We start from the raw sequence: 13,514 nt of genomic DNA, 5'->3' as shown, positions 1-13,514 counted from the left end.
AAAGCATGAGGACACAGAGAGACACTTGCATGCATTATATCAGTACTACATATACATACAAGTTATTTATGTCAGATAGGGGAGAGGCGTTGTGACGTGAGGTGACGTTTCATTAGTTTTTTTAAGGTAATTTTGCTGTTTGTTTGAGTAATTTGAGATGGAAGAGCTCCATGTTACCATGGCTCTATATATGCGTTGACTTATATGCGTTGAATTTATTTTGGGGACTGTGAAGAGACCCGTGGTGACGTCTGGTGGGGTAAGTATGTCTGTCAGAACTGTATGTTAGTTGATTATACAGAATGTTCGCCTCTACTTTGAGCCAAGAGAGACTGGTATGCGTATTGTTGAAATTAGCCCTCTGTGTACTGTGAAGGGCAGGGTGCGCTGCTCTGTTCTGGACCAGCTGCAACTTTCCTCTGTCCTTCTTTGGAGCACCTGACCTTATAACCAGATAATAGTCAAGATGTGATAAAACTCTAGCCTCCAGAAGTTGTTTGGTCGAGTGTGGTGTTAAAAAATGCAGAGCATATTTTTTTTTACCACAGACAGACCTCTCCCCATTTTAACAACAATTTAATTAAATGTCTTGACGATGACAGTATACAATCTAAGGTAACACCAAGAAGTTTAGTTTCCTCTACTTGCTCAACAGTCACATCATTAATTAGAAGATTCAGCTAAGATCTAGTACTTAGGGAATGATTTCTACCAAATACAATTATTTCGTTTTTTAGGTTTTTGGTGTTCAGGACTAGTTTATTACTAGCCACCCATTCTAAAACCGACTGCAGCTCTTTGTTTAGGCTTGCAGTGAAGCTGTGGGTGCTGAAGTGTATAATGCTCAATCATCTGCGTACATAGACACACAGGCTTTGTTTAAGGCTAGTGGTAGATCATTAGTAAAAATAGAAAATCAAATAAAATTGTATTTGTCACGTGTGCCAAATACAACAGGTGAAATGCTTACTGACAAGCCCTTAACCAACAATTCAGTTTTAAGAAAATACCAACAACAAAAAAGGATGAGATAAGAATAAGAAATAATTAAAGAGCAGCAGTAAATAACAACAGCGGGGCTTTATACAGGGGGTACCGGTACAGACTCAATGTGCGGGGGCACGGGTGTCGAGGTAATTGAGGTAATATGTACATGTAGGTAGAGTTATTAAAGTGACTATGCATAGATAATAATAGAGAGTAGCAGCAGCATAGAAGGGGGGGGGGGGAATGCAAATAGTGTAGGTAGCCATTTGATTAGCTATTCTGGAGTCTTATGGCTTGGGGGTAGAAGCTGTTTAGAAGCCTCTTGGACCTAGACTTGGCGCTCCGCTCTGGGCCGTCCTCTGACACCCCCTGGTATAGAGGTCTGGAATGGCAGGAAGCTTGGCCCCGGTGATGTACTGGGCTGTACGCACTACCCTCTGTAGTGCCTTGCGGTCGAAAACAGTAAAGGGCTATGTCTTAGGAAGCTTTGCGGAGTACCACACTTGACATCTTTTAGAGAAGCTTCCATTAGAGAAAACCCTCTGTGTCCTATTAGATACTGTAGATAGGTCTCAATCCATAATGTGGCAGATGATGTAAAGCCATAACACGAGAGTTTTCAATAACAGATTATGGTCAATAATATCAAAGGCTTCACTGAAGTCTAACAAAACAGATCCAACAATCATCTTATTATCAATTTATTTCAACCAATCATTAGTAATTTGTGTCAGGGCAGTACATGTGGAGTGCCTTCACTATAAGCGTGCTTAAAGACGGTTGTTTACAGAAAAATAATTTACAGAAAAATATAATTGTATCTGGTCAAACATTATTTTTTCCAAATGTTAGTAAGAACCGGCAGCAAGCTGATTTCAACATGATCACAACTGTGAACCTGAAAAGCTGTCTCATGGATGCATACATGGAACATTACACAAACCACACATAGCTTCTTCCATCTGTAATATTTCACTCAGGCAGAGATATCTTACCTTGACCTTTCACAAAGCTGAGTGTACACAACCATAGTGCAAAGACAAAGCTGAGAGTTATCAATCGCATTTTGACTTCATCACCTATTGTCTGTCACCAGCGAGAGTGTTTGGATGTTGTGGGTCACAGACAGAGTTGCAGTAGTTAAATTAACTCCTGTCGGTTAATGATTTGCCAGAGCCCTCTCAAGTCACAGTCCGTACACGCAACACAACGGCAACACACAGCACACTAAAATGAGAAGGCAACACGTGTCCTGTATTGTAACGCAGTGAGCCACAGGCTGCAGGAGCCAGTAGAGGATAACTGTAAATGGAGAAAGACAAGGAGGGGAGGGGATGGGGGAGAAGGGCAAGTGACCACATTATATCTGATTGAGGCACCGAGGGTATGTTGTGAAAGACAAACAACTAAGCCTGAGGGAGGGAGTTAGGACTGGAATCACTACAATGTTTTGTTGGGAATTTTTATCATTGCACATTTCCTGGCATCTAGATATTTCCATTGCCAAACCCACTGTGTAATATTTACAAGATGAAACCCAAAGTGTGCATTGATTATACACAGCCTTTCTATTCTACTGGTGAACCTGAAACCATTGCACTCAATAAGGGTATTGTGTTGATGAAATATCTGAAATGGTGAACTTAATCAAAAACATACTTTTATTGTGACAATGCGTCTAGCCAATGTATGCTTTAAATGAATGTCTCTGAATGTGGAAACTGGGTCTAACTTGTTTGTCTTTTACTGAATAAATAAAGTATTCCCGAAAAGGGTTCATTCGTTGTGTAAACCTCTGGTGATCATTTGCAGTAACCAAATAGATGGCTTAATCTGAGGCTTCCCAACCTTTGAAACCACACTACTGGCATTATGAGATAAAAGTCAATTTTCAAATAAGGTATAGTATGATTATTAGGGACTTTTCAGGACAACATAAGTGACAGACTGGAATCTGCCCTGATTTAACCCTAAAACAACCAACATATTTTACATACATGGATTACCAATTCTTATCAAAACATTAGTCATGTACAGTTGAAGTCAGAAGTTTACATACACTTAGGTTGGAATCATTAAAACTCGTTTTTCAACCACTCCACAAATTTCTTTTCAACAATCTATAGTTTTGGCAAGTCGGTTAGGACATCTACTTGGGCATGACACAAGTATTTTTTCCATCAATTCTTTACAGATAGATTAGTTCACTTATAATTCACTCTAAAATGATGGTCTGAGAGTCTTTAAGTGCCTTTTGGCGAACTCCAAGTGGGATGTCATGTGCCTTTTCCTAAGGAGTGGCTTCGGTCTGGCACTCTACCATAAAGGCCTGAATGGTGGAGTGCTGCAGAGATGGTTGTCCTTCTGGATTGTTTTCCCATCTCCACAGAGGAACTCTAGAGCCTAGTCAGTGTCCATCGTATTCTTGATCACCTCCTTGACCAAGGCCCTTCTCCTCCGATTGCTCAGTTTGGCTGGGTGGCCAGCTCTAGGAAGAGTCTTGGTGGTTCCAAACTTCTTCCATTTAAGAATGAAAGAAGTTGCTCTTGGGGACCTTCAATGCAGCAGGAATGTTTTGGTACCCTACCTAAGATCTGTGTCTCGACACAATCCTGTCTCTAAGCTCTAAGGACAATTCCTTCGACCTCGTGGCTCGGTTTTTGTTCTGACAAGCACTGTCAACTGTGGGACCTTTTATATAGACAGGTTTGTGCCTTTCCAAATCATGTCCAATCAATTGGATTTACCACAGGTGGACTCCAATTAAGTAGCAGAAACCTCTCAAGGATGATCAATGGAAACAGGATGCACCTGATCTCAATTTCCAGTCTCATAGCGAAGGGTCTGAATACTTATGTAAATAAGGCATTTCTGTTTTTTATTTGTAATAAATTTGCTAGAAAATTCTAACAACCTGTTTTTGCTTCGTCATTATGGGGTATTGTGTGTAGAATGCAGATTATTAAAAAGAAATGTAATCCAGTTTAGAATAACGCTGTAACGTAACACAATGTGGAAAAAGTCAAGGGGCCTGAATACTTTCCTAAGGCACTGTAATCTCGAATACAGGTCCCCATCCACCCTCTAGTGGTATGGAAACTTGTCATTATGTCTCAAGAGAAACATAGATTCAAATAAGGGTCCTATTTATCAAATTACTACAGGCGGAATTAGGTGTCTTTGATGGGGTCAAAATTACCCCAAAGAACTTGAATTCTTGATACAGTAACACTAAACAATGATTTACAGTTGAAGTCAGAAGTTTACATACACTGATGTTGGAGTCATTAAAACTTGTTTTTCAACCACTCCACTAATTTCTTGTTAAAAAAACTATAGTTTTGGCAAGTCAGTTAAGACATCTACTTTGTGCATGACACAGGTCATTTATCAAACAATTGTTTACAGACAGTTTATTTCACTTATAATTCACTGTATCCCAATTCCAGTGGGTCAGAAGTTTACATACACTAAGTTGACTGTGCCTTTAAACAGCTTGGAAAATTCCAGAAAATTATGTCATGGCTTTAGAAGCTTTTGATAGGCTCACTGACATCATTTGAGTCAATTGGAGGTGTACCTGTGGATGTATTTCAAGGCCTACCTTCAAACTCAGTGCCTCTTTCCTTGACATCATGGGAAAATCAAAAGAAATCAGTCAAGATCTCAGAAAAATAATTGTAGACCTCCACAAGTCTGGTTCATCCTTGGGAGCAATTTCCAAACGCCTGAAGGTACCACGTTCATCTGTACAAACAATAGTACGCAAGTATAAACACCATGGGACCAGGCAGCTGTCATACCACTCAGGAAGGTGACGCGTTCTGTCTCCTAGAGATGAACGTACTTTGGTGCGAAAAGTGCAAATCAATCCCAGAACAACAGCAAAGGACCTTGTGAAGATGCTGGAGGAAACAGGTACAAAATTACAGTAAAACGAGTCCTATATCGACATGACCTGAAAGGCCGCTCAGCAAGGAAGAAGCCACTGCTCCAAAACAAAATTATAACTGTTTGGCCATAATGATCATCGTTATGTTTGGAGGAAAAAGGGGGAGGCTTGCAAGCCGAAGAACACCATCCCAACCGTGAAGTACGGGTGTGGCAGCATCATGTTGTGGGGGTGCTTTGCTGCAGGAGGGACCGGTGCACTTCACAAAATAGATGGCATCATGAGGCAGGAAAATTATGTGGATATATTGAAGCAACATCTCAAGACATCAGTCAGGAAGTTAAAGCTTGGTCGCAAATGGGTCTTCCAAATGGACAATGACCCCAAGCATACTTCCAAAGTTGTGGCAAAATGGCTTAAGGACAACAAAGTCAAGGTATTGGAGTGGCCATCACAAAGCTCTGACCTCAATCATATAGAAAATTTGTGGGAAGAACTGAAAAAATGCGTGCGATCAAGGAGGCCTACAAACCTGACTCAGTTACACCGGGTCTGTCAGGAGGAATGGGCCAAAATTCACCCAACTTATTGTGGGAAGCTTGTGGAAGTCTACCTGAAAAGCCCAAAATGTTTGACCCAAGTTAAACAATTTATAGGCAATGCTACCAAATGCTAGTGTATGTAAACTTCTCACCAACTGGGAATGTTATGAAAGAAATAAAAGCTGAAATAAATAATTCTCTCTACTATTATTCTGACATGTTACATTCTTAAAATAAAGTGGTGATCCTAACTGGCCAATAACAGGGAATTTTTATTACGATTAAATGTCAGGAATTGTGAAAAATTTAGTTTAAATGTATTTGGCTAAGGTGTATGTAAACTTCTGACTTCAACTGTATATTTGTTAACAACAAGTTAAATGACAAAATCATTAAACATTTGAAGAATTGAATAAACCACCCTTGGACTATGATAAAAAATATGCCTCTGGGCTCAAAGTGACCACAATCAGTAGTATGAGGGTTTAACTGAGAGGTCAAAAAACATGTGTTAAGCTGTTGGGTAATGTTGAGTTGTTGAACTTCCTGAGTTGTCCTTTATGTGACCTCCTTCCTCTGTTTCTCAATAATTTCACCTATTCTCCCTCTCTGACATCTAGGTCACCAGACTGCTGATTATTATGCACGCCTGTCACCATTGTTAAACTCACCAGTGCTTATTGACACTCACTTGGACTCCATCACCTCCTTGATTACCTGCCCTATTTATGTCACTCCCTTTGGTTCCTTCCCCAGGCGTTATTGTTTCTGTATCTGTTTCATGGCTGTCACGGCTGTGTGGAGAGACGGACCAAGGCGCAGCGTGCTCTGAGTGCCACATATTTTATTTAGTGAAACGTACAAAACAAAAAGGAAAACAAACAACTAACCGCAACATCAGAGGTGCTACATGCACTCACTCAAACAAGATCCCACAAAAACCAGTGAGGAAATGGCTGCCTAAATATGATCCCCAATCAGAGACAACAATAAACAGCTGCCTCTGATTGGGACCATACCAGGCCAACATAGACATAAAACAACCTAGATAACCCACCCTAGTCACACCCTGACCTAACCAACATAGAGAATAAAATGCTCTCTATGGTCAGGGCGTGACAGTACACCCCCCCCCCCCCCCCCCCCCCCCCCCCCCCAAAGGACTGTCGTAGGGGGTTCCGGACTGTGGACCGTCGTAGGGGGTTCCGGACTGTGGACAGTCATAGGAGGTTCTGGACTGTGGACCGTCGTAGGAGGTTCCGGACTGTGGACCGTCGCAGGAGGTTCCGGACTGTGGACCGTCGCAGGAGGTTCCGGACTGTGGACCGTCGCAGGAGGTTCCGGACTGTGGACCGTCGCCGGAAGCTCCGGACTGGGCAGCGTCGCCGGAAGCTCCGGACTGGGGAGCGTCGCCGGAAGCTCTGGACTGTGAACCGTCGCCGAAGCTCTGGACTGGGGACCGTCGCCGGAGGCTCTGGACCGGTGACACGCTCTTCAGGGCGAGTGTGAGGAGCAGGCACAGGACGTACCGGACAGGAGAGGCGCACTGGAGGCCTGATGCGTGGAGCCGGCACAGGTTGCACCGGACTGGTGACACGCTCTTCAGGGCGAGTGCGGATAGCAGGCACAGGACGTCCCGTACTGGGGAGGCGCACTGGAGGCCTGATGCGTGGAGCCGGCACAGGTTGCACCGGACTGGTGACACGCTCTTCAGGGCGAGTGCGAGGAGCTGGACCTGGACATACCGGACATAGAGAATAAAAGGCTCTCTATGGTCAGGGCGGGACAATGGCGGTACGCTGTTCCTATTTCATGTTCGTTTATTTAGAAAATGTATTCACTCCCTGAACTTGCTTCCCGACTCTCAGCGTACATCGTTACAAATAAGGACTTCTCCCATCCTTATCTGCACCACATCTTATTAGTCAGCAGTTGCAATGTGTTTACATAATCATGAGCTGCCGTACAGCATTCAAACACTACTCAAATATGTAGCTAGGCATTGCAATATGTTCACATTACAGACTAAGTATGTATTGCGTCACCCTAGAATCTAGAAGTGGTTATCAGTTACATTAAAACATAAATCAGTTACGTTAGAATGCAGTGGTTATCAGTTACATCAGAATATAGAGTGGTTATCAGTTACATCAGAATATACAGTGGATATGAGTTACATCAGAATGTAGAGTGGCTATCTGTTACATTATAATATGAATCAGTTACATTAGATTATCAAGTGGTTATCAGTAATATCAGAATATAGAGTGGGTATTTGTTACATTATAATATAAATCAGTTACATTAGAATGGTTGTGGATATCAGTTCAATTATAATAACCAGTGGTTATCAGTTACATTAGTCTATAATGGTTATCAGATTTATTACAATATACATTGGTTATCAGCTACATCAGACAGGGTGGGATAGCAGATGGTTGTGAATGTTCAAAGACTTCAATTACAGAGTAAAGAACATGGTGTGACATGTTGTTTTGTCTTCCTCTCAAGACACTCCATCTGCTGGTCCTTTATGCAATAGCAAGAGGGAGGAATAGGTTGGCTATATACTGAGTTTACAAAACATTAGGAACACCTTCCTAATATTGAGTTGCACCCACCTTTTTGCCCTCAGTACAGCATCAACTCATCATCGCATGGACTCTACAAGGTGTCGAAAGTGTTCCACAGGGATGCTGGCCCATGTTTACTCCAATGCTTCCCACAGTTGTCAAGTTGCCCGGATGTCCTTGCGGTGGTGGACCATTCTTGATACACACGGGCAACTGTTGAGCGTGAACAACCCAGCAGCGTTGCAGTTCTTGACACACTCAAACCGGTGTGCATGGCACCTATTAGCATACCTCCTTCAAAGGGACTTAAATATTTTTTCTTGCTGCATTCACCCTCTGAATGGCACACATACACAATCCATGTCTCAAGACTTAAAAATCCTTCTTTGTCTGGTCTCTTCCCCTTCATCTACACTGATTTGAAGTGCATTTAACAAGTGACATCAATAAGGGATCATAGCTTTCACCTGGATTCACCTGGTCAGTCTATGTCATGGAAAGAGCAGGTGTTCCAAATGTTTTGTCCACTCAGTGTAATATGGTAATGATGTGCATTTTAAAGAGGAAAATAAACTTCAATTAAAGAAAATGAAATAGATTTAAGGTACTTGGTAGTAAATGTAGTGAAGCATATTGACCATTCAATTCAATTGTCAATTCCTTCAACTTTTCACAGACAGTATACAGATTCAATTGAAAAACGTTTTGCCTTTCCACAGATCCAACCAAGATCTGAATATCGGAGCCAAGATGAAAACAGCTGTCAAAGGTGCTTTGAAATCAATCAATTTGATTTTGTTTTGTTTTGATATATGTGTTTGTTAAAGGCCTTGCCGAAAGGGCTGGTTGTGGAGTAAATCTCTAACTTTGTAAATAAAATCCTTATGGTCCATGGGCAACAGTCTGGCTGGGCTAACTCATTACAAAGCGTGATTCCAAATCACCTCTGCTACAGTACATGTACTCAGTTTATGTTTTGGAGCACTGAATCCACCTTTGACCCACGCTGGTTGAGTAATCGACATTTTACAGAATATCAGGCATAGAGTCTTCCTTTACCACCAGAGGGCAGAAGTGACCCTTTCGTTGGACTCCAGGCATACACTGCTACAACTAGAATAAGACACCGTGGAGGCCTTTCATTTCTACTGATTCACATTCTATATCAACAGTTGGTGCCATGTCTTATTAATGTCAGCTGTTTACTTTTTTGACTGTACTTTTACTAGTTACAGAATGATCTAATGAAGCTGAAACAAGAGACATTCATTGGTCACCCTACACAGGGAGACACGTAACTACATAACATTTTAAAACAGAAAATATTGGAAAAGATAAATATTCAACTATTTTCCATCAGCATACATTCAAACTTTTAAATGTTTTTCATTTTATTTATATATATATATTTTTTAGGGGATAGATCATCTTCAATATTGCAGATATATTATGGCTTCTATCAATGTAATTGTCTGGATTATTTCCAATACCCCATATATTTTTTTGTATATATATATATATATACACATTTATGTGTTTTCCTTTATTATTTTCCTATAACCCTCCCATTATTGGAGTAAACTAATTGACAACAACTGTTAGGCTTCTACTTCCAGCGAATACATACTATATATATTTTACAGACACAGTATAGTTCACAATAGTTATCTTTCGTTTGTTTTTGGTCCCATCCTTCAGCTCCACTCAACCCCTCCCATCTATCTCTGAACACCATCCAGTTTTGATTTATATTTGCCGTATATTTGTTTAACATTAAAACTGTCAAAAGCACAAATTATGAAACAAAAAATATTTGGAAATTACATTTTTCTGTCTTTCTTTAGAAATACCATTTGCCTAGACATATGTAACCGTGTCTGTATAATCCGTAAGTAGGGCCGGTATGATACCGGTATCAAAATAAGCATTAGTACCTTGGCAACGAAACAAAACACAATGCGGATTTCACTTCCTTAGGAAAATGATGTAAACAAACATCATTATGTTATCATCCAGAGTCACATGTATTTATTTTCCAAACTATAGAAAATAATATTTTACATAGAGCAGGTTTTTAAAGAACCAATTTTTGACATGGAAAAAATATTGCGATACTGGTATTTGATCATATTACTCCAGTGCTAGCCTCCCTACACTGGCTTCCTGTTAAGGCAAGGGCTGATTTCAAGGTTTTACTGCTAACCTACAAAGCATTACATGGGCTTGCTCCTACCCATCTTTCCGATTTGGTCCTGCCGTACATACCTACAAGTACGCTACGGTCACAAGACGCAGGCCTCCTAATTGTCCCTAGAATTTCTAAGCAAACGGCTGGAGGTAGGGCTTTCTCCTATAGAGCTCCATTTTTATGGAATGGTCTGCCTACCCATGTGAGAGACGCAGACTCAGTCTCAACCTTTAAGTCTTTACTGAAGACTTATCTCTTCAGTAGGTCCTATGATTAAGTATAGTCTGGCCCAGGAGTGTGAAGGTGAACGGAAAGGCTGGAGCAACGAACCGCCCTTGCTGTCTCTGCCTTGTCGGTTCCCCTCTTCCCACTGGGATTCTCTGCCTCTAACCCTTTTACAGGGGCTGAGTCACTGACTTACTGGTGTTCTTCCATGCCGTCCATGGGAGGGGTGCGTCACTTGAGTAGGTTGAGCCACTGACGTGGTCTTCCTGTCTGGGTTGGCGCCCCCCCCTTGGGTTGTGCCGTGGCGGAGATCTTTGTGGGCTATACTCGGCCTTGTCTTCGGACGGTAAGTTGGTGGTTGTAGATATCCCTCTAGTGGTGTGGGGGCTGTGCTTTGGCAAAGTGGGTGGGGTTATATCCTGCCTGTTTGGCCCTGTCCGGGGGTATCATCGGATGGGGCCACAGTGTCTTCTGATCCCTCCTGTCTCAGCCTCCAGTATTTATGCTGCAGTAGTTTATGTGTCGGGGGGCTAGGGTCAGTCTGTTACATCTGGAGTATTCTCTTGTCTTATCCGGTGTCCTGTGTGAATGTAAATATGCTCTCTCTAATTCTCTCTTTCTCTCTTTCTTTCTTTCTCTCGGAGGACCTGAGCCCTAGGACCATGCCTCAGGACTACCTGGCATGATGACTCCTTGCTGTCCCCAGTCCACCTGGCCATGCTGCTGCTCCAGTTTCAACTGTTCTGCCTGCGGCTACGGAACCCTGACCTGTTCACCGGACGTGCTTGTTGCACCCTCGACAATTACTATGATTATTATTATTTGACCATGCTGGTCATTTACGAACATTTTAACATCTTGACCATGTTCTGTTATAATATCCACTCGGCACAGCCAGAAGAGGACTGGCCACCCCTCATAGCCTGGTTCCTCTCTAGGTTTCTTCCTAGGTTTTTGGCCTTTCTCAGGAGTTTTTCCTAGGGAGTTTTTCCCAGCCACCGTGCTTCTTTCACATGCATTGCTTGCTGTTTGGGGTTTTAGGCTGGGTTTCTGTACAGCACTTTGAGATTTCAGCTGATGTAGAAGGGCTATATAAATAAATTTGATTTGATTTGATTTGATTTGATTGTCTCAGCCCTATCTGTATTTGCTATGCTAACAGCCCAGTATCATTTGAAAGCAATGCTGCTTTCCCCTCGGTCCTTTATTCAGCGTAATTTCCTATTCTGTGATAATGAGAGGGATCTGACCCCAGGTCAGAGGTTAGTGACCTATTAGCACACTGCCTCCCTTTCAAACAGTGTCTTAATCACATGCCAGCTGCTGGCATCACAGCACAGGAGGTTGGTGGGACCTTAATTGGGGAGGACGAGCTCGTTGTAATGGCTGGAGAGGAATCAGTGGAACGGTATCAAATACATCAAACACATGGTTTCCATGGTTTCCAGGTGTTTGATGCCATTCCATGAATTCCATTCCAGACATTATTATGAGTCGTCCTACCCTCAGCATCCTCTACTGCATCACAGTCCCTACTGTAGCCACCTTCTTAGTCATTATCCTCCAGATATTATACGGGGATGACTTCGTTAATTTAATGACTTTGTGCAAAATATGCAAGTACAGACAAAATGTATTAAAAATACAAAATATATTCAAGGTACAAAATGCAACAGCTAAAGAGGTAGATAATGTGTAGCTGCTTGCTTGAGCTAATAACATAGTAATTATTAATAACCTCAGGTGGACTGGTTTTAATGTCTAAATATTCATCCGTATTGATATGGATCTTAATGGGCTCTTCAGACAGGAGTTTCTTGATATTAGACCTGTTCATAATCATGCATACTATGAAAGGGCCTGTCCATCCCTATGAAGTGATACAGTAACTGAAACAGTCACCGTGATGATGTTGTATTTGGCAGCCGGTGGCACCAGACCTGTTAATCCTGTAGTGTTTGTTCATGGAGATGAGCACCAGCATTTAAACCTACTGTAAACAAGCAGACGAACCTACTGTAAACAAGCAGACGAACCTACTGTAAACAAGAAAATGTACCTACTGTAAACAAGCAGATTAACCTACTGTAAACACCATGATGTAAACAACAATGTATCTTCATAACCAAGAAGAACTAGATGGTAATTTTCCATGAAGAAAAATGGTTGGACTTGCTTTGGCTCTTTGAAAACATTTATTTTTTAGAGTTGAAGAAGTTGAAAATGTTTTACTTAAGCAGTGAAATATAGTAAAAGTTTAAAAAATACACATTTCTGGTCTGATTACGTTGAAAGACGACTGTATCAACCTTATTACTTTGGAGTGTGAGTTACAGTTGAAGTCGGAAGTTTACATACACCTTAGCCAAACACATTTAAACTCAGTTTTTCACAATTCCTGACATTTAATCCTAGTAAAAATTCCCTGTCTTAGGTCAGTTAGGATCACCACTTTATTTTAAGAATGTGAAATGTCAGAATAATAGTAGAGAGAATTATTTATTTCAGCTTTTATTTCTTTCATCACATTCCAAGTGGGTCAGAAGTTTACATACACTCAATTAGTATTTGGTAGCATTGGCTACAAATTATTTAACTTGGGTCAATCGTTTCGGGTAGCCTTCCACAAGCTTCCCACAATAAGTTGGGTGAATTGTGGCCCATTCCTCCTGACAGAGCTGGTGTAACTGAGTCAGGTTTGTAGGCCTCCTTGCTCACACACGCTTTTTCAGTTCTGACCACAAATTTTCTTTAGGATTGAGGTCAGGGCTTTGTGATGGCCACTTCAATACCTTGACTTTGTTGTCCTTAAGCCATTTTGCCACAACTTTGGAAGTACGCTTGGGGTCATTGTCCATGTGGAAGACCCATTTGCGACCAAGCTTTAACTTCTTGACTGATGTCTTGAGATGTTGCTCCAATATACCCACATCATTTTCCTTCCTCATGATGCCATCTATTTTGTGAAGTGCACCGGTCCATCCTGCAGCAAAGCACTCCCACAGCATGATGCTGCCACCCCCGTGCTTAACGGTTGGGATGGTGTTCTTCAGTTTGCAAGCCTCCCCCTTTTCCCTCTAAACACAATGATGGTCATTATGGCCAAA

The 13,514-nt window shown here is 41.7% G+C and overlaps 1 protein-coding gene across 5 annotated transcripts in view; it reads right to left on the bottom strand.

Moving 5' to 3' along the window:
• The window catches only part of LOC115158772 (coagulation factor XIII B chain), a 59,158-nt gene extending 56,871 nt beyond the window's left edge, over window positions 1-2,287 (bottom strand). For 2 of the 5 annotated variants that reach the window (XM_029708076.1, XM_029708077.1), the window contains exon 1: window positions 1,983-2,287. In XM_029708076.1, the coding sequence (XP_029563936.1) occupies window positions 1,983-2,052 (70 nt within the window). In that variant the 5' untranslated portion in view covers window positions 2,053-2,287. The remainder of the gene's footprint in view (window positions 1-1,982) is intronic. The other 3 variants (XM_029708072.1, XM_029708073.1, XM_029708074.1) reach the window with 2 other exon arrangements.
• Between the last annotated feature and the right edge of the window lie 11,227 nt (window positions 2,288-13,514).

Source organism: Salmo trutta, chromosome 22 (genome assembly GCF_901001165.1).
Source record: "Salmo trutta chromosome 22, fSalTru1.1, whole genome shotgun sequence".
In the NCBI taxonomy this organism is placed as follows: Eukaryota; Metazoa; Chordata; class Actinopteri; order Salmoniformes; family Salmonidae; genus Salmo; species Salmo trutta.
This window is presented reverse-complemented; position numbering and strand designations above follow the sequence as displayed.